Source organism: Barbatula barbatula, assembly GCF_947034865.1.
Source record: "Barbatula barbatula genome assembly, chromosome: 14".
NCBI lineage: Eukaryota > Metazoa > Chordata > Actinopteri > Cypriniformes > Nemacheilidae > Barbatula > Barbatula barbatula.
In genome coordinates, this window is record NC_136777.1 from 1854271 (window position 1) to 1876448 (window position 22178).

Below are 22178 nucleotides of genomic sequence, written 5' to 3' on the forward strand. Positions count from 1 at the left end.
TTGTTTTTCTCGCTCAGGTTTAGTAGTGTACAGACTGCATTGACTCAACAAAGCTCAGAACTGAAGGACACACGCATGCTCACCGAATTCCTGGAGAAAGTGGAACTGGAGGAAAGCCAATACAGCACCCTCGGACAGGTCAGACTCGGTACTACACCTTATATATTCAATGAGAGAAGTTGGTTGGGTCGTAATAGTGTTTTTGTCTTGGTGTTTCAGCCACTGTGTAGTGATGTTGACTCTGGACCCTCTCCTCTGGGCTTGCCCGGGAGCACGCGCGGTGAGCCCCTGATGGAAACCATCGGAAACCCTGTGAAGGAGCTCAGGGAAGCTGTAGAGATGCTGAACGATACGGCTCGGGAGAGAGGACGCTCGCAATCACACAACCAAAATATTCAGGATCTCCTGAGCAAGGTGGGCGTTTTTATTTGTTATATTTGAAGGAAAAGTTGAAAGATAAATTGGTGAAGGATCTCGAAAGCACTGTAAGATACTTTTAATAAAAGCGTCTGCCAAATGCACAAGTGTAAATCAGAAACACAAATGACGATTTTTATACCTGTTTAAAAGAAGATGAATCGGTGTAGAGCGAGATTACAGAGCGAGCAAATGGGGAGTTTTCTCCAGGGGCACACTTATACAGCTACGGACAAAAATGAAAAGACCACTCAAAATTTTCAGTTCAAATCATCATTTCTAGATGTATTGTGGCCATTTTAGTCCAGGTTTGTTTGAATTTGACAAAATCAGACCTCTGGAGTGACATAAAGTCATCCGACAGCAATATAAAAGACTGACAGCAAACCAAAGACACATGAGAACTCTGATAAAAAGCCAGGTTACCACATCAAAAATATAATATGACATACAAGCGAATATGAACTTGTTTTCTTTGCCGTATTTGAGGTCTGAAATAATCTGTTACTTTCGCCTGTTTCTTCATTTTCTGCAAATAAATGCAAATTGAAACAATATTTTATGTGGGAGTGGATGCAAAATCGGAGCAAAAAAATCTTCTGCCAAAAACCGCAGAAAAGTGTGAATATTATTATTTCGGTTGAAAATGAAAACTAGTGCTCATCATCGATATATATGTGGTTGTCGTTTCCCAGCATTCCGAGTTTTCAGCGCGTGTGGAGCGGTGTCTGCAGCGGTGTTCAGAACTGGCCGTAGACGTGCTGGAGATGGAGAGCGAGATGGCTGTCAGATGTGAGCCGGATCGATGCGGTCTCGATAGACTGCAGGAGATCCAGGACCAGCTGGAGGTATGGGAAAATCCTTCTATACCTCTCAAGAGCGTGTCCGTCATGGTATAAATATCCTTGAAATTTAAAAAAGGAAGATGAGACATTTTGAGTCAAGCAAATGTTGTAAGATGGATTGGTCCAGTATTTCACTAATAACTGCATACATCATTTATATTCAAACAGATTTTTGGGGTTAACTATTTTACTAAGACAGGGACAGTTTAGACAGACACGACACGACGGGGAGGAGAGAGGTTAGGATCAGGAAAGGACAACAAGCCGGGACTCCAACTGAAACATATGCTTATGAATTCGATGGATGTCCGATTGGATGCCCAAACCATGTCCATATAAGAGTCCTCAAGCTACACAAATTTGTATGTATGCATGAAAGTGAAACGTTTTTGTTGTGCAGCACATGTTATCATTTCAAAACAGTTCATTCAGTTTGTAGTGTTGAATACATTTTCAGGAAGCCACCGAGTTTGTTTTCCATTTAAAACACAATAACATTTCACAATCGTTCACAAGCTGACGCTCTGTCGTTTGTCATGACACATTGACCGTTCATTGCTGATGTAATGGAACTGGCTCTCTCCCATCTCTCCTGAAGAATTTGCTTAAGCACATTGTTTCTGGAATCTGTTTCCTGTTGTTGTTAAAGCCTCGCGTCCATCGAGGGCTTGGTTATATTCAATAGATGTTATTGAAATCAGCCCCTGCGCTCGAGCCCACACACACCTCGCATGACTTTATTGCCCACACAGGACATTATTGTTTGTTAGCGTTTGCATTTGTGCTGTATTGTGTGTTTGTACGTGTCAGCATGCACATGTGTCGACTGATTCATTTTCATTCACTTCCATTCATTTGCGGTGGAAGGGTGTTGAAATACTGTATGTTGCGTGCGTAGAGCAAACGCACGCAGCTGTCCGAGTCTAAAACCCTGAAGAAATGACCTAAGCGCTTGTACAAAAATAGTTTGAGTTTCATGCACGAGGCATCTGCTAAATCTCGCAAGAGCAGCACCACAGAGAGTCCTGATGCATTTAAGCTTTTAGCTGTGTTTATGATGTTCAGAACAGTGCCGGCGTTGCGTATATTTATGTAAAGTATACGTGTAAATGTTGGACTGCAGTATTGATTGAAATCAAAATATCACAAATGCGCATAATTTGCAATGATTTGAATACTTCAAAAAGATTTGTTTAGTTTAACGTTCAAATTTTAGGTTCGTAAGACTCATCTCAAACCAAACACGGTGGACGTGGAGGCTTTCTTGAATCCTGAGAAAAAAAGAAAGACAAACTGTCAGGGGCTTTTGTTTACCTGAATGTTGTTCATTGTTGTTGTTGTTGTTCTTTTCAGGTTGATATCAGTATAATCATAAACAAAAAAATTATAAATACCAAGTTGAGCTCAATTGAAATGATCAAGTTTATGTTGTAAATATTAATTCCAATTTGTGTTTATGTACTGCAGCAGTAAAACATGGCTGTTGACTTCCAGACGTTTTAATTATGCTTATTTTCCCCCAAAAAAGATAATACATTAAATACGATTTTAATAAATCATGTATTTTACAAACACAAAGCATTTACTGTATCACAAATTGCACCATTTCGTAAGTTACCCGGTGCATTTTTCTTCAGTATTGTTTGGCACGTATTTAATGCTGCCTACTGTTACTAAAAATATGTTCTTTCCTGGCCAAACGTTTTGGGAACCTCTGTTCATTCGAAAGGAATATTTACATAGTGTGCACACTACACAGTGCATACTTCAAAAACAGTGGGTAATATGTTAGTCTTAGGAGTACTATACTATAATAACTCCACCATCCGAGCTTTCTGATTTTCAATCGCCCCAGAACCCACGTCTGACATTTGACAGATTGCAGATCCATGTCAGATGTTCTCAGCCTAAGTAAGTGGTTCTCCACCTTTTTTACTTCAAGGCCCCCCCATCGTATTAAACGATATTCAAAGGCCCCCCTTCCACTCAGAAAACCTCAATATTTCTACCCAATAAAATATTTAAGAGCTTAAAAGGAAAAACTTTTATTAACAATACAAATAATAAGAAATATCGTTATTATGTATTTCAATGCTCATTTTGTCTAATCTTTAAAATATTGGTCACCTTGATGCCCCCTTGGAAGTCAGCTGGGCCCCCCCTGTTGAGACCCACAGATGTAAGAGATCAGTTCGAGTTCTTTGAGGTGTTAATGAACAGTTCACCCAAAAATCCCTCAGGTTTTTTCAACCTTTATACATTTCTTTCAACACAAAGAATGATATTTAGAGGAATGTCAGTAACCAAACAGATCTTTTCCCCCATTAACTGCCATAGTAGGGAAAATAAAGTCGATGGCGGATGTGATCTGTTTGGTTACTGACATTCTTAAAAATATCTTCCTTTGTGTTTAGCTAAACAAAGAAATGTATACAGGTTTGGAACAAGGGTGAGTAAACTGGGTGAACTGTACCTTTCATATAAACACAGCCATCGAACAGATGGGCCAAAAATATACAATCTGTCCTTGCGACCACTAACCTTTGTTGTGATTTGTTTTCTCCAGGCTGAATATGAGATGTTGAGGGAGCAGGTGGAGGTGATGGAGAGTCAGGCTGAGCGTCTGTCAGATGTTTGTCTGGAGAGAATGCACGGTGTGAGCGCAGAGATCCAGTCCAGCCTGAACTCCTGGGATGAGCTCGGCAGGAGCGTGGCTGAAAACAGAAAGAGACTTCTGCAGTTTGAGCATCTGCGCAGCTTCTTCAGGAATTACCTGGCCATGATGTATGTCATCAATAAACCTGAAATACCACCTTTGTTTGTTTCATGACATGTCATATTTCAAATGAGAAATAACACTATTTATGTATTATTTGTACTGATTTAAATAAATGTATAATGGTATAACAGTAAAAGACTGGGACAAAGCCAAGACATGAGTAATAGCATCTGTATTATTAATTTCCTATGACCTGGAAAAGCGTTCACAAGGATTCTCCCAGAAAGCTAATGGTTGTTTATTGATGCTTGACGTGTGTGTTTGTTAGCTGTGTAAACTTTGATCACGTTGTGTTCTGTGTGTGTTTGAAGCAGCGTCTGGTAAGAATCATGTTGATCTGTGTGTGCTGGCCCGCAGCGCCGCGCTTCACCCTTCTGTTCTTCATCTTCTCTCTCACAGCTCTTGGACAGAAGACACCCGCTCCTGTATTTTCTCAGAGAGCGCTCGACGTCAGAGCCGAGAGAACCGACAGCCTCTGGTGGAAGTTCTGGATCAGAAGATTGAACAGAAGTTTGAGGAGTTTGATCGGCTGGTCGTGGCTGGAAAGAAACTCTTTGACGCAGAGCATCATCTTAACAAAATGGTTCGTTTGAAACATTCATTAATTATTATATTTATTATTTATTTTAATCATACTGTCAGTGAACTATATTTTGTTTTGTTTTGTTTTGTAATATAGTTATATTTTGTTTTGTTTTATCTTTTATTTTTGTATTTATTTTATTTCATCTCACTTCACTTTATTATTTAATATAGTTATATTTTATTATGTTTTATCTTTTATGTTTTTTTATCTTTTATCTTTTCACTTCACATCCCATCCTATTTATTTATTTTTTCTGTTTTGTATTGTTTAATTTCATTTTAAATTAAAAAAAAATGTTTTATTTAATATAGTTATATTTAGTTTTTTTATGTTTGATGTTTTGATTTATTTAATTTCACTTTTTTTCTCCGGTGCAGATCGGCGAGAGGATGGAGGAGCTGAGGAGCATGCTGGGATGGATCCTGGTGCACTGGAGAGCTCAGAAAAATCAGCTGTTGACCAAGAAGAAAGCTGGGGATGCCCGGTCAGATGCCATTTATTCAGAGGTAACATTCATATCCCTGTAAATGATTATCAAAGTATCTTTTCAAATTTGTCACATTCCAAGTCTTCACTTCACGTGAGGCACAGACCCAAAGATGTGTTTGATTTTCACGATGTCATCGGTGTCATTCAGCTGGAAACCTCACCTGACTCTCAGAAGAGCATAGAGCAGGTGACATGTGCGCCCCCTGCTGATCCGGAGGAACGACTGCAGCACAGTGATGCATACGAAGTGATGAAGAGCGTCAGTCCTAGAGGAAGTGATGTCATCAGTAGCTCCGAGAGGCCTGATTCACCCTACCTGGTGCTGAAGGGGCCGAGTCCTCCAGCTTTAGGGGGCACTGTCAACCTGATCCTCAGCTTCAGTAACTCCGGTGACACCCAACTACAAGTGCAGACGCCCGGAGGCGAGGAGGGCGCGCCGGAGCCCGAGCCTGTGCATCGGGTAAGAACAACTACACATACAGATCAATCAGTTAAATAAGATCTTAACAAAAACAGGAACTTTTCTATCACGTTTCATGATTTTCCATATGACTTCTCTTTTTTCTCTTGAGTTTTCCCCTCTCTTTCCTCGACTACATGTTTTTGTCTTGTTTCTCTCACCGTCTCCTTCAGCCTGCTGAGTCTTACTCTTCTGCCCGTAAAAGCTTTTGGAAACGCTGCCAGGGGCTTTTTGGTAGTTTAAAGCGAAAGAAAAAGTTAAATGGACACAGTGCAGAAGAGGTAAATACGGTGATGCTCGCTGGTCCTGCATGAGCAAACTGAAACGTGTTCATGTGTTCTTGCATGATTTTTGAAGTGTGATAAACTAACCGTGACGTCCAAGAACATCAAACAACATCTCAGTTCTTTTTATCTTTATTAATATATTGTGAAACATAAGATGTAATGTTTTAGCAGCAGAGTTAATATAGTTTTGATTTTAGTTTTATTCATATTTTAAATTAAATTATTTTTAGATCTTTAGTTTTGATGTTCCTTTTAGTTCGTTTTAGCAATTCTGGTTTATGCTTTTGTAATTTTATAATTTATTTGTTTATTTTTTATGTAGCTTTATTATAGTAATTCATTTCTGTTTTGGTTTTATTTCAGCTTTTGTTTATTATTATAATTTTAGTTCTAAAGTTAAGTTTCCCCATCATTTTAAGGGTCATTATTTTATTAGATTTCAATGAACAGAGATGTTTTCAAAGTTTTCATTTGTAGTCAATTAAAATACCCTTGTTTAGCAACAATAGTTTTGCATTGTGACTTTGTTTTATGACAGTAAGAAACTTGCAAAAAATGTCATTTAAGTATTTCGATTTTGCACTATGAAATATTGTTGGAAAATTATGGGTGAAACAATATGCTTGGTTCATGATTTTATACAATTCACAATTATGTGTTCAGAGTTACAATACTTTGTAGGATATTATAGTATAGTATAGTATATATATATATTTTTTTTTAAAAAGAACAGAAATTTGGATAACACATTTATTTCAGATATATATTTACGTATTCAAAATCACTTTTTGTTTTATTTACCATTTGTAAAGTTTGATTTAACCTTCAGTTTGTGCATTCATAAATAGTGATTTTAAAAAACTAAATGTTCTTAGTATATATATATATATATATATATATATATATTTAATAGCTTTACCTGATGATAGAACAAAATTAAAAGCACAAAATGAAAACATTACATATATGTTGACACACATGTTGGCATATCTTAAATGTTTTGTACTGTGATATGTCATGCCATGTTTCACCCTTAAAAAATATTGTTAAATACGATCTTTATTCTTTACAGTAGACAGTAGAATTTGAAGTGAAAAACTATTTAATTTTCACAAGAATAGCACAAAGTGAAATATATTTGTACTCCTAAAAATACACCTCCGAATGATTTTCACAGTTACATAAGTTATTTGGTGTTTCTGTCTAATTTTGTGTACAAATATATCTTGTGGCCTGATCTTTCAGTCGCTCATTCAGGGAACATGTAGTATTGTGGTAGTGCGCTGTTCCCACGAAACATCTTTGGCTTGTTCAGCGGTTGGAAACACAACAGAGTGAAAGTGTTCAGGATGATGGAAGAGGTCTTGCTGTGGTTTATGAGGGATGACAAACAGGTACCAGCGGCTATGAAAGAAAACCTGAGGAAATGAGCACTTCAAATGATCGTATTCTGAACCGTCACTATTTGAGACGTATCAGAACAAAAGTCTCATTTTAAACGGTTCAATTGTTTACAAAGAAAACTCTCTTTAGGAAGGATTTAAAAAGTAATTGCAATAATAATAATGTAGGTGTGTGCTTTGGAGCGTTTAGAAATGATAGTAGCCTTAAATGGATTTGCAGTATTCTCGGGTGTTTTATTGAGCCGTGAGGGCCTGTGAAATGTAAACTTTGGTCCGTGGTAAAAAGTATTTTGGAAATCGAGCCAGTTCTGTAAGTTTGAAGCGCTCGTGTCATCCGGTTGTGTTGGTTTTGTGGACATGTTCCAATCTGGACATTCTCAGGGGATCTTTACATGATGGATTTGATGAGTAACGGAAGGATGGGAAATTGGCTGGCCATTGTCATATCTCCTCACGTTTCTGATGCCTGCATGCTGGATTTTTTATTTGACTAGTGCCACACAGCTTTAAACTTTATGCTATGAGGAGGTGAGAGTTACATTCAGATGTGTTATTATTCACCTAAAAGAGTTTCTTCATAAATCGATTACTAAGTCTAATCGTGATAAATCGCATCCAAATTACATTTAGTCATTTATCCAAAGCCACTGACAGAGAGTTCAGGGAGCAACAAAGCGAAATGTCATAGACGATAGGTGCTAATAACAAGTTACCACATGCGCACATAGGTCTGTGATGCCCTTAGACTACCGATCGGATGGTTTAGCATCGTCCTCCGGTCGGCCTTGCCAAGGCTCTCTTCGGGCCCTGGCTGAGCGTTGAGAAGATGATCGAACTTGACTATCTGGAGGAAGTAAACTCACTTACCACATGCGGTTCATGTCCGGCATCTTTTAGCTCTGGGATCGCCGCTCCATCTATCAGTTTCAAACCATCTCCTATAACATTCATTACACAAATGCAGCAAACAGACAAACACAACAGACACAAACTTCTCTCTCTCTCTCTCTCTCTCTCTCCTGCAGCATGCTCCTTCTTACCGCTCTCTTTGGTTGATGCGTGGGCGTGCCGCGTGATTTTCCAGGAGAATTGTCCAATAAGGGACTAAGAAAAGTTGTTATGTAACAATTTTTCATGTTCGAAAAAAACTTTCCGAAACCTGTACAAACACTGGTGGAGTGTATGGAGCACAGAAATACTACGTCATACATCCGACTCGTTTTTTGACGTGTTGACCTTCTTTAGCTCGAGAAGCCAGAACGTTTAACATTGTAGAGAAGTGCATGAAATAGCATGTGACCGCCGCTTTAAGATGTGCTGCAAAAGAGCTGCTTCTCTCAAATATGCACGATCGAAGAATAAAGAGAAAGCAAACTAAAGAGAGGAGCGTTCTGGAGTCATACTGTATAACGTATATACTGTAAGTTGTGAAACGCTCTGGAGAAGCCCTCATGACATCACTGTGTGTGATTTATGATCCAGGGCTGCTGGGGCAACACGGGATTAGTCACAGGGTGAAAGGTCAAACCATTACAGCTGTGTATGACGACATGTTTAAGAGCAGATGATTCTTATTAAAGCCTAAGAACAAATATAATGTGTGCTTGCATTTGGAGTCATGCTAGAATGTTCTTTGTGAATTTCATGTTGCTCTTATTAAGGTTTGGCTGTTGCCCATTTTTATGGTTTGGTCCAGAGGAAAATGTTGTTGCTCAGATGTTGCTCTTTTAGAGATCAGGAGATTTAAGAGTTCTCAGATTTGTTTCACTGCAGTATCAACTTAGTTTCTCTTAAAGTTGCTTGGGAAAAAGACAATTGTTATGATGCATAAAGCGTATGGAGGTGTAAAATGAATGTGGATTGTAGAGGTAAAATAGTCTGGATCTGGGTCTAAACATTTGATTTCACATTGAGATCTTCAATAATATTGACTTTTGATCAACGCAGACGTGACAAATTTGAGCTCAGACGTTGTTGAGAAACTCTAATGACCTAATGATGTATTTGTGAGGTTTCTTCCTCTTTTTCTCGGGAGACATCTTTGAGACGGAGCCTTAAGTTTCCATCTGCTACTTATTTGACCTCATTGATGTCTCTGAGAAGTCATGTTAAAGAGATCTCATCTGTGATTTTTCTTTCTTATGTGGGTTATGCTAAATCAAATTCTAAATCACTGAAATTCTGCATGTAATCCGTACAGATTATACTGCAGATTTATTGCGAAATAAACTTGCATTGCGTTACACAAATGTGCATTCCGACAGCCTGACGTACGTGGTGAGGGAATGATGGTTCAGCGTTTTTATGCGTTATGGTTTGTATCATTGTAATCTGATGTCAACATTTATCAGTAACAAATGTGAAGCAACATGTGGCTGTGCTTTTGCTTATGAATGTTTTGCTTGAGCTGGTGTTTCCAGAAGTGCTGTGGTCAGATACATCAACGCATAACCATTTACACAATCATTAAACAAATAATCCGTTTTGTGTCACGATGTTTAAACTGTGATTTAGACTGACCTCAAAAGTATTTGGACACTTAAGTGACACTTAAAGATGATTTATGAATTCATTTAAATAACAAATCATCAAAGCAAGCAGAGTTTATTTAAAAGAAGGATTTCATCTGGTGTTCAAGACTCAAGTGTTGGGTGCATTTAAGTTAATGATTTGATATGTTGTTGTCTAATGCTTACAGTTTATTGTGACTTCCAAATTGTTTTTCGTATTAAATAACTAGCATGCTTCTTTTTGAGAACAGTATGAAGGATGTAGTGCCCTTTACGTTTTTGCATGCTTTCACAAAGCTTTATTATCACACAATGTATCATCAAGTAGACAAAAGTAATTACATCTGAAATATTGTCTTTTTTCTTTAGGTAAGTACTTACTTGCATGTCACGGACAACAGCGTGGCGGTAGCTCCTGTATATGAGAGTATGACACTGCCAAGAAACAAATCCCCGAGGTCGTCCTTCTCCTCCTCTTGTACCTTCCCATACTCCTCATCCTGCAATGAAGACGTCCTTAAACAGTCCAACAACACCTCCATCCACCTGCTGCCAAAAAACACCAACATCTCCATCTTCAGCAGCCTGAAGAGAAAGAGAAAGAAGAAGAAAGATGACCGTTGGCACACCATTCAGAAGATAATGGGAGAGGAGGTGCAGGCCGGTCCGACGCATGTTTGCGAACCAGCGGTGTATGAGACTTGGCCTCTGAAAGAGAGGAGAAAACGTAAAGATGCAAGGAAACCAAACAGCGATGGGGCGCAAGTCTTGGACTACATGAAGAACCCTTTGGAGAAAGACATCGACGCAGAGTCTTCTGGAGAGGTCGAGTCTCCAGTTCGCTGTGAGTTTGAAGATCCCAAAGTTTCCAGTCGTGGACATGTGAAGAACCATTGCAGATTCCTCTCTTTGGGTTCCGTCTTGAGCTTTGACCTTCCCAAGGATATGAGTCTCATTCCTAGCATTCAAGATGTCATCACAATCAGTCCCGCTGAGGGTAAAAAGACGAGTTGTGACCTGCAGGAGTTTCCAACGGCTTTGAGCACCTTTAAAACGGCCCGTTCAGTTCCGACGCGTAAAGAGGAGCCTAAGCACACATCTTCGGGTGAAATAACCCTGAGAATTGACTGTAAAGATGCTCGAAACATCAGCATTGGCACGGATGTCTCATTTACTGAAGATGAATTTCCTCCTCCCCCTTCTCCGGTCATTGAAGACATTTCTTTTGAAGGGACTGATATTCAAATGAATCGTCTATCTGGGATCAGTAAAGTAACTCAAGAGGAGCAGTGTAGTTGGGATGCACATGAAACTCATTTTGAAAGTAAAGACTTCAATGTCTGTCCTCCAGATGATGCCGCCAATCAAAGCTCAACCACGGCAGAGATTCACACCCTGCTCCACAAGCCAGGCAAGACCTCTCAGCTGGCTAGAGAGAGTCCCATCCCACTTCAAGCATCTCACGTGGTTCTCAACTTCAAAACCAGCAGAAGGGAGGACTCGGTGGATTCTGGACACTCCAGCTCTGGAAGCTTCAAGTTGGACACCTCAGACTGTTCAGCGTCCAAGAAAATCGTAAAGCTCCCATCAATGGACACAAACATCTCCAGCGTAAAGAAGTTTGAGAGCTCCCAAGAGAAGACGCCTTCTGTCAATGATCCGGTTCATCCTGACCACCAACAGTTTGAACAGGAGGAGGAGGAACTCGAGGATATCTGGAACCACACGAACAGCTACCGCCAAAGTGTTTGCTCTGATATCATGTATAGCGGCTACCAGACCTGCTCTCCAAACCAGCAGAGGGCACCCTCGCCCAAAGAACAAGCAGTGCTCTGCAGAAAGCTGGTCACTGCGTCTGCACCCAACCTTCTTGTAGCTGAGTTCAGGTTGCCACAATCTGTCCAGCCAGCGGTGGGATGCGGGACGTGGCAGAACTCGAAGGAAGAGACTTGCATTGATGGAAGAAGAGACAGGAGGTCATGGGCTGCTTTTACTCAACAAGAGCAGGTTTATAAACAGGTGGCTGTCAATGAAACGGCTTCAGATCCTATGAGACTGCCAGTTGTAGAGCACCAGAATAAGTACATCTACCATTATAAAGAGGAGGAGGAGGAGGAGGAGGAGGAGGAGGAGGAGGAAGATGGCTTTCTGAAGGTGAGGTCTATATGTGTGCACCCATGCTCTGTTTAACCCTGTAGAGGTATTTACTCATGTTGATCATGTTTAGGAAATGAGTGCACACTTCAACATACGTTAGTTTAATAGGAAGTCGAGGAGATGACGTATTTTTGTATGCAAAACCGGGAAGCGAGTTTTTTAGGATCCAGGGGTCCCATGGCTCCAAAGTCTCTGGCTTTTTTGAATGGGTTTTTGGTAAATGTCTGTGGTAAATAGAACCTTCATATTTTCACGTTTTATGATATAACACACCAATTATAACCTTGTTATTTTTTTAAAGCCTTATTGTGTGGTTGCTTAAAGCCTTAAAACGGTGGTTGCTAACAAGTTGCTAAACTTGACTACTTCCTTTGGCGTGGACGTTAGACGTCATCGTGTATATAAAGCTTACAAATAATGCAATAAATCTCTTAAAACGTAGATGCGGATAAATTCATGGAGTAATTACTTACCAGTGAACACGTTTTTAATAAAGTTTCAAAGAGTTGTCGGAGACTTTGTGTTGGTGACGTTGATATCAAGCGACCTTAAGTGTAGTCTGTTTATAGCATCCTGTTAGCTTTTTACTTCTGCGGATTGTATTTTAGCTTCAAAAGTATGTTGTGTTTATTAGTAAAGATTATCTTAATAGACATAACGTGTAAACATCATAAACCTTTGTTAATCACAGAGCTTATTTTTGCGATCTTCCAAAAGTCTTTGGGGAAATGCATAGGCTTTCGGTCGAGGGAACCAGCGTTTACTTCCGGGTTAGCCTAAAGAAATACGTCACCTCTGAGGTACTGGATAGGTAGAGCATTGTGTTGGCATCACAGATGTTATGTGTTCAAACCCCAGGGAACACATATATTGCTATAAAAATGAACAGCTTGAATGTCAATTTCTCATGGAAAAGCAAAGCGTTATGGTCATATTTGGGTGATTCTCACAAAATCTTGGTTTCAAGATGTCAAACATGATCTTCTTAAAAACACTTTATATTTATATATATTCATTATAAACAAGATATGACATGTTTAAAGGCATCCATTTCAAAACTTTTACTGACAGTTTAACACAAAAAGGCCTTTTAAAATTCTCATTACTGTAACCATTTAAAACTGTCAATCTCATAGCATATTTTGTTAAATAAAAAAATAAGCGAAAGTTTTTATTAATCCTCCATAGAATAATATTTTAATAGAATATTATAAATGTGGAAAACTACTACCGGTAATGATAAGAAGGGAAAACGTCGTGTACACAGCGTGACATGAGAATATTAAGCTTTTATGTAGAAAAATATAAAGTCATTTGCTAAGTTGTTAGACATTTAAGAAGTACTAGTAGATGTGTTTCTTCACATAAAGTCAAACTTAATGTAAATATATTTGTGTGTGTTTAAAAACATTATGGAGGATTAGAATATAATTCATAGGCACTTCTTTCTTCCACTAATTCTTTATTTTTATTATACATGAATATTCTGTCAATCACTTTTTGTCATTTGAGAAGATCTAGTAGAACATCAAATTGTTTTTTTCCACAATAGCTTAATTTTACTCTGTTTAAATGACAACATACAGTATAATGCACTCAGAAAAGTCGGGACACGTTACGGTTATGAGAATTTCAGCAGAAAAAGCAATAAAACAATTTATTGCTTTGTCAAAATGATGTTTTGTCCAAGGTAGAGAACACAATTATCTTTTGTGTTACCGAATTTAATGCTTTATAATTCAAATCTTTACTGCCATGATGTTTCGTGAGAATCCCTCATTTAAGTTGTAGGTGTTCAGTGTGTCTAGTTTGTGTTCATTTAGTGTTTTCTGAACTGTGTTACACATGCACATCTGATCCGTTTTTGTTAAAATTCAGGAATGTTTTTTATATGTCTTGAACAGGATCAGTCTGGGGGTCTTCTGTCTCGTCAGATGGTCTTAGATGGATCTGCAAACGACTTTGATATTCAGGTACATTTAAACTTTCTCAACAGAAATGAACCACTTATTTCTAGAATCTAGTTTATTATCTAGTTTATAGTGTCTGAAAACATACTTTTTTATTTCTGATTATATAACACAGATGTGACCAAAAGTGATGTCTACCGGGCATATTTGTACAGTATTTGCTTTTAATGCCTCTTTAGATTAGATTTGATTCAATCGAATCTGTACAAATCTGAAGTGCACGATACATAATGTACAAACATTAAAGCTTTTTTATTGGACAAAATATTTTGGTAAAAATGGGTTTCTTGTAGAAAAACTACAAGAAAGTAAAACATAGATTGAGTACAATTGTATCAATTATTATTATTATTTATTGACCTTTCTCTTGTGGTAATATTTTGTAGTCACTATCCTGGGTCTATCCTTGTGTGTCATTTTCTTTGGCCCGACCACATTCCCAATTCTTCTTTGGTTTTTGCTCTGAGCAAAACTACACAACATGGATACGTTTTTCAAACATCTTTAATATTATTTTTGAATGAAAAGTGAAGACATACAGTACATTTTCCTCTGTATTGATTAATACAGGGGTTCCCAAATTAGGGGTCAGGGGGGTCGCATCAACGCAAGCGCGGGGTCGCAGGATGATTTCGAGAAATCAATTCTTTTTTAATTGCCAAAAAATGTAAGAATATTAGTTACAATAAAAACAAAACCATGCAAATACAAGCCATCAGCCTTCAGAAATTCCTTCCCGTTGATCGTGAGGATGTTAGACTGCTGTGTTCTTTTGTTTTGTCATCGTGCGCCTTCGGATAGTAGCGCATGTGTGCAGCTGCGTGCAACATTTGTATACTTGACCACCTCCGATGATAGTTGGGGTCTCAAATCACTGGCACTGTTATTTTGGGGTCCTGGGCTGAAAGGTTTGGGAACCCCTGGACTAATATATCATTTAATTTGCGTTTTATATGACATAGAAATTTGTCTTTGAATAGAATGAAAAGCAAGAACTGGCATCCATGGAGGGAACACTTGAGAGAAAACAGAAACTGCAGTTGGGCGGAAAACGGGTAAATAAGTTATGAAACATGTGATACATTCAGCCTGCTTTATCTTTACATTTCAGATGTCAGTTCATGTTTGTGTGATGTTGTCCTTCTGATCCCGTTGAGTGATGAATAATATGGATTTGTTATTTCAGGCATCATGTAGGGGATGGAGCTCATATCATGCTGTCCTTTACAAACGAACAATGTGTTTCTATCAAGACAGAAAAGATGCACTGAAGGTAAGCTGGAAAACATTACAGCCAGGTGTTTATTGAGGGTTCGCATCTGATGCGTGACGAATGCATGAATTGCAATGAAATGTGTTTTTTTAATTGTTCAAATGTATGCGAGCTAGTCTAAGTGACTGTTTTGTGTGTCAGTCCTTGTGTGTCAGTCTTCCTCTAAATCTGATCGGAGCCGTGTGCGAGCCGTCACCGGAGTACACCAAAAGACCAAACTGCTTCTGTTTGAGGTGAATGTCCATCATCTCCGCATCATCTCTACTGTCCTGCGTGTTTATCTGTAAACCTTTAACAGAAGCTACAAATAAATGACAGAAGCGTGGTCAAATTTGTGCTTTACCGTCTGTCGCAGGTTGCGAGATGGATCTGAGTATCTCCTCAGTGCTTCTTCACGATTTATGATGCGGAAATGGATCTTGAGAATCCAAGAGCACGCTGGTATGATTCCCTTATACATTTATCATTCAGTCTGCCCGTTTAATAGACTGTGTTTAAACGTTATTCTTCTTTCTTCACAGCATGCAGTGAATCTGGAGTGAATATATTAGCACGTCACAATCCCTCGGCAGACGCTTCTCCGCTCAGATGTTCTCCTCAGACTGACAGCAGTCACCGTACGGATGAATGTCAGTCTCCCGTGAGAAGTTTCGTCAGCTCTACGGTTCTGGCACAGAGTCAGTCCACCTCAGGGAGAAGTAGAGAAATCATCGTCCACACCGGTGACGGTCTGCACATCCATCAGAGGCATCAGGAGCTGTTGAGCATCTCATCTTCACATGCAGGACATTGTGGTAAGACTAAAAGATCTGGTCAAGAATGTAGATCGGCACTAGAACTTACAAGTGACGTACAAGTTGGTCAGTTCGTGTAAAATGAGAATTTATGTTGGGTTGTTTTAAATCTGTACGCCCAACATGAACAATAGTCAGTGAGTAAACACACCTGTGATCCACAAGAGGGCAGTAGAGCACATACAAATAACAAAAAGTTTTATATGAGCGGAGCTTTCCTGAGACTTTATAAAGCACGGCCACATCTGTTTGCTGTCAGCTGATTGTAATTTCCGGAGAATCGTTTATATTGGCTTTCTACACTTTGTCATTTTCCATGCTGGTCACGTCCTGTACAGTCAATGTGTGGAGATGTCTGGTATGGAGGTTGAAACTTGTTTCTGTTGTCTTTCTTCAGAGGATGAGTTTAGGTCACATGGACAGAATGTTCGCCCCACTGGCGTTCATTCATCATCCGTCCGCCAGGGCTGGACCGGTGAAAAGAGACGCTCCCACTCCTTTACATCCGGTAAACAAACACAATCCCTACTGCACTGCTCAGCATCCAAAGCTCGTATCTGTGTGATGACACGTGTACACAGACTTCTGTTGTACTATTTTACATTTAACATCGGCCTTAAAAAAATTCTCCTTTTTGGCCTCAAATGTTTTTTTTATAAAAAAGCAATAGAACAAAAGAAGACAAAAGAGAACAGGTGATGCTCCTTTCGAGGTTCGAGACAACTTCCAGTGCTTTTCTATCTAAATCTAAAGTTAGTCTGTGTGGTTGAGACGTAGCCTGTTTCATGTAAAATGATTGAAACCAAGCACTGCGGTTTTTTATGCGTTCAATGTATGTAATCTTTAAACACTTCTATCTCTTTCTACAGCCACATATCAGAGGATAAAGCCGGTGTTACCGCCCCCTACAGGACGGGATCGGGACAACAGCTCTAGTTATTCTGTCACTTTATTCATTGGAGATCGAGAGACGACATCAGCGAATGCCGTCGTTCAGGGTTCCTCCTGTGATGTGCCCCTGCTGAGCTACATGAGCCTCCCGCGACCACGAAACAAATCTGTCTTCAGGAAGTTCTTTGGGAAAAAGGAGTGACTCGACCCTTTTGTGGCTCACAGCAGGCCGAAATAAACTCTGACTGTCATGTGCAGGACACACAAGTTACGAGATTCTTAAAAAAGCTTGCGGATATTTATAGATCGGATGACGAGAACCATTTCTTTTGAGAGTTTACTTCATGTCGCTAAACGTTTGTAAAGTCCACTTTATTTCTCACTGTATGAGCCGGGAAAGAAATAAAGGAACAGTTCGCCCTGAAAATGGGTTTCTCACCCTGTTCTTGTCACATAATGAAGGTGAGTGTTTCTGTCCAGCTCCATACTGAAATGTCGTAACGTTTTTGAGCAAATCACACACTTTTATTACTTTTGTATGACCGGTTCCTCTAACATTGTTGGAGCTTGATAGATCGTCCCCATTCACTCTCATTGTGTGGAAATGTACAGCGTGGACAATCTCATGTTGTGTTTCAAGCGAGTCGGGTTTCGAACAACGTGAGGGCGAATAAATGATGACACTTTTCTGTAATCATCTACTGATGTGAGACTTTTAATATGTTCGGTGTGTCCAGCATCCTTGTCTCTGTTTTTGTGTTTGGTGTGGATTGCGGTTCATGCTGATGGTTATCAGTTTCATTGTCTAGTCATTGTTTTAACTTTTTCCCGAGGTTATGGCACATATTATTTGTTGGCTTGTCATGTTTCCATTGTTTCAGTTGTGTTCATTTGTTTTTCGCAGAGGTCTTAAACGAACAGTTCACCCAAAAAATGAAAATTCTTTCGTTTGAGCCAATGGCCAGAGCTATAAAACTTGTGTGACTCGATATTGACATTCATTGCTGTAGGCCGAGGAAAAAATCTATTTCTTGCTATCACAGGGTCTTTGAAAGGTGAAACATTACTGTAATATGAAATAATGAAGCCTTCTTACCCCTGATATAAAGTCATAGCATCCAAATCGCATTTACAGACGCATTGTAACATCTAAAGATATATTGAGCATTTTTATTTTTATGTGAACTCTTCCTTTCATTATCCCAGACTTCTGAACACTATATGATTGCCACTTTCACAAACTAGAAATTCTTTACATATTTATACTAATGCTGTGTTTTTGAAAATAGTTTGTAATGCTTTTGTACTGTATGGTATCAAACACAGGAAACAATGATTTGAGATTGACGACACGACTTTTGACTGTTTTTTCACACAATATAACACATGTTATACAGATTTTGTGATGCCAGAATCTTTTTACGACCGAGTTGATTTTTTCAGTTTGAGAAAACAGTAACTGTTGTGAATCATTACACTACCACTAAAATCACAGATGAGATCAAGAATTTCTCGTAGACGTGAGAGCAAATGGAAACTTTCTCCTAAATCTCATCTCAGATATTTCTCCTGAGAAAAGAAAGAGACAGAAATGTCTCCATTGGAGTTTCAGAAGAGATGTCAACAATGTCACAAACTGAGCTCAGATTTGTCAAGTCTGCAATATTATTGAAGAACTCAATCAGTTGTCATCAAATTGACCCAAATCTGGATTATTTTACCTTAAATGTTGTCCAGAATAGAGATATGCTGCACTGGTTATGATTTTTGTTCATTTAATGAATGTGTTATGTGAGCACCTGTTCAAAACTGAGATCCGGTTCGACTCGAAGGCCTCACGCCTGCTACAAATCAATGACTGCAACGGTGAAGAAATAAACTGCTTGTGTTTGATGTTTGTTTCAATGATCCGGAGGTCAGGGTCACCTCCAGATGACTTTCTCTGCCTCTCAGACGGGATTTCAGAAGCGCTGATACAGCAACTGAAGATAAACTTCCATAATAATCATTAAAGCCCAGAGGAGGAGATCTGAGCTCAAATCCTGTGGGGTTTGTGCTTTTGCATATGAAAAGCTGGAAGCGAGATGCTCCTCCAATCCCTTTAAGCTTTCAAAGAGTCTGTGCATACGTAATTGGTGGATGTTTCGTGTTGAAGAGATAATAAGATGCTGTACAGTCGCTACTCAAATGAACCGAGGCAAAACAAAAGAGAATCCCTGATAAATCCTAATGCTCCGGACCAGCTTCAATTCAAAAGAGCTGATGCCAGGGGGTGAAAGGGTGCTAAACAATAGCATACACCACATAGTGCGTGTAGGATTAGTATGAGTGAAGCACTCAAAATGTGCCGAGTCCTGAGGGACAGACTGACTTTATTACGACTGCGATATACCAAAATCGAATTTCTGCAGGTCTGTGTTCATGCCATCTCTACAGATCACTTGAAATAAAATAAGATTCTGATACAAAAAGAGTTTAATGAAATGTATTAATGCAGCATCTTTAATATACGTATATTGTACGTGTAAGCTAATTTTATTGTAACTTAATGTAAGTAGGCTAATGTACGAACATGCTGGCATGACTTATTGATCACATCAGACTCATTTTTACATTGATCTTATGCACAAGATTAGATTTTTGTCTTGAGGTTGGACGTGATGGACCGTTGACAGGACCGATGGAGGGTACAGGGTCAGGTCATGACCTCCGTGATTCAAGCACTGGAAGTGACACGTTTGGCCCACCATCGACCATTGACACCATTCAGACCACCAGAACCTTGTGAGAGAGAAAGAACCGATTGTTCATTTTCATTGGCGTAATTGACTCGTGACTCGACCCGATGACGTTTTGAAACACGCTTGCCTCATTTATCAATGTCATGATGTGAGTCATTAGAAAAAGACCACCGGAGAGAAGAACTACTTCATGTGGAGAGCAGAGATCACATCATCTGCTTCTGAAAGAGTTTCATGTGCATGTTTTGATATATTGGTGAATCGTTGAGATCTGTTGAGTAAAACAACAACAGAGAAACAACAATTTCATCTCATTTCTGTGGACACTGTAAATAAATCCTGTAAAAAACAGAAATATACTATAAAATAATGTTTTCCATGGGTTTTCTTGTAAATTTGCAGTTTTCCATTGTTTTTCAAAAGATATGTGAAAAGTCTGTAAAAAACTGTAAATTTACTGTTTTTTCGCGGAGAAGCATTTGAAAGAGTTCTCATGTGTGATTTGTCATGAGCACAGACAAATGATGTGTTGCTTGAGAAACTCAACAGTGTTTTTCATTAATTCATCATGAAATCCTGGAAAATCAAACTGGGGTGAGACGTGACATTGAGTGAGTGTTATAAATGTTCTGTCTCACTGCTTAAAATGTATGTCTTAAGACAACTTAATACATTACGTTGTTTGTATGTGTTGTAAATGAAGTGAATGCCAACTTTCAAAAGATTCCTCTTTCAATGTTCATGTGTTCTTGTTTTCTAGCTCCGAGCTGAAGGATGTGACCCCGTGTCATGGGAATTTCTCTTTCCAAATGTGTCCCCGAGGGGTGTCTCTAACAATCCCTTTGTTATTGTCAGCTCTGACCATCAGCCTTAGGTTATGACCTCTCTCAGTATTCATAGATCCTGTTACAGGGCAATGGGGATGTGTTTGTAAGATGGAAGAGAGAGAGTTGGAAATGACCTGAGATGAATGACGGCCTTGGGCTGAATATCTGCCTTCATGTCTGTCCTCTACACACGAGCAGGTGAGATTCACGATGAACAACAAAAGCACTTTGTTAAAGCTTTAACATATAAATAGCACATGATTAAAACTATTTAAACTCAATGGCAGCATATGTGTAATACAGATTTTAGTTTTTACAGTTTTACTGTATTATGTATTTTTAAAATGTAAAATTACAGGAAAAGACTGCAAATTTACAACACACATGGAAAAAAACGTTATTTTGCTGTTTATTACTGGCACCCCTCCTGCCAGAACATTTCCATTTCTTTATAAATAGGATTTTACTTTTTACAGTTTCTTTTTGAAATACATCAAAAACTGTAAAATTACAGAAAAATACAGCAAATCTACAAGAAAACTAGGAAAACAATATATCCTTACATACTGTAATTTTACAGGAAAATAACTATTATTATACGGTATATTTCTGTCGCTCCAGTAGCTTCACAGTGTATAGCGCAAAATAATCCAGACGGTTTAAATGCAAAATTATTGACTATATGGAAAACAGCTTTGTAGTGCCGTTAACAAGATGGCCACCAATTGAACTTTGTTTGGTCTTCTTTTGCGAAGTTACTTCACATTTACCTGCTCATAGCATGATTTAAGAAGATAACAGACAACCTCATGTTAACAAATAATGCTTAAATCTAGTTTGTGTGTATTTGAGTCTTATATGTCCTTGGCTGTAGACGTTTATTGTAAATGCATGCGAGACAAACGGAAATATTTGTCCTTCAAACCCTCTTTCATAATCTTACAGCTTTAATGTATTGAATTGATGTATTAGTTGCGTGTGTATGGAGTGTGTCTGAACTCATGAACAGGTGTCTGAAATAAAGATGAATGTGTGTTTGTTTGGTCTCTATCTCTTATCTGTGATGCGATGTGTGGTCTACATCAGCAGCTTTGATCCGTCACGCTTCAAAGCTGAAACCTTACACGTCTGTTTTTCAAGGATGTCATGATGTAAACTCTGCTTGAGTCACCGCTGTATTTCAAAAGCGATGTTCTGTTCGTGTGTGCAGTGTAATATATCTTTGATCTAAAAACTTTTATGGCCACTTATTTCTACAGATACGTGTAGCTAATAAAGCTCAATGTCATGCGTTCTTCATTCTCAATGTTAACCCACGGATGGATCAATTGAAATAAAATAGAATGTAGGGCGGTGCCAGTTTTTGTTAAGCCTTTTTATTAAGGGCAGTTTTTGTCCCATGAATGGACTTTATCAAAGGCCAAAGGCTTAAGAACTGAATATTATGAAATATATCAAACTTCATAAAAAGGGAAAATAAAATAATTAGAGGAAATAACCTGATGTGGTTTATTTCTGATGTAGAATGTGATGAAATAATATAACCTCCAAAGTGATTTAATCTGATCGGTCAGCCCCTGACTTCTATCTCTTTTCTACTCTTTCTATCCTTCAGAAAAACATATGTATACTGTGGTAGGCTATATATGAGACCAGCTCTACTGCACTTATGCTTTTTGTTATTCCAATTGCTTCTAACTAATTTGTAAATTGCTTTGGATAAAAGCGTCCGCTAAATGACTAAATGTC

At 38.7% G+C, this 22178-nt stretch overlaps 1 protein-coding gene across 3 annotated transcripts in view; it reads left to right on the forward strand.

Moving 5' to 3' along the window:
- The window catches only part of mymx (myomixer), a 38646-nt gene extending 20389 nt beyond the window's left edge, over positions 1 to 18257 (forward strand). For 2 of the 3 annotated variants that reach the window (XM_079473524.1, XM_079473525.1), the window contains exons 17-32: positions 18 to 138; positions 220 to 414; positions 1113 to 1265; positions 3829 to 4046; positions 4441 to 4624; positions 5005 to 5133; positions 5265 to 5576; positions 10146 to 11930; positions 13838 to 13906; positions 14884 to 14958; positions 15090 to 15176; positions 15318 to 15409; positions 15532 to 15617; positions 15698 to 15970; positions 16368 to 16478; positions 16840 to 18257. In XM_079473524.1, coding sequence (XP_079329650.1) covers positions 18 to 138; positions 220 to 414; positions 1113 to 1265; positions 3829 to 4046; positions 4441 to 4624; positions 5005 to 5133; positions 5265 to 5576; positions 10146 to 11930; positions 13838 to 13906; positions 14884 to 14958; positions 15090 to 15176; positions 15318 to 15409; positions 15532 to 15617; positions 15698 to 15970; positions 16368 to 16478; positions 16840 to 17063 — 4114 coding nt within the window. In that variant the 3' untranslated portion in view covers positions 17064 to 18257. The remainder of the gene's footprint in view (positions 1 to 17; positions 139 to 219; positions 415 to 1112; positions 1266 to 3828; positions 4047 to 4440; positions 4625 to 5004; positions 5134 to 5264; positions 5577 to 10145; positions 11931 to 13837; positions 13907 to 14883; positions 14959 to 15089; positions 15177 to 15317; positions 15410 to 15531; positions 15618 to 15697; positions 15971 to 16367; positions 16479 to 16839) is intronic. The other variant, XM_079473526.1, reaches the window with a different exon arrangement.
- The last annotated feature ends 3921 nt before the right edge of the window (positions 18258 to 22178 follow it).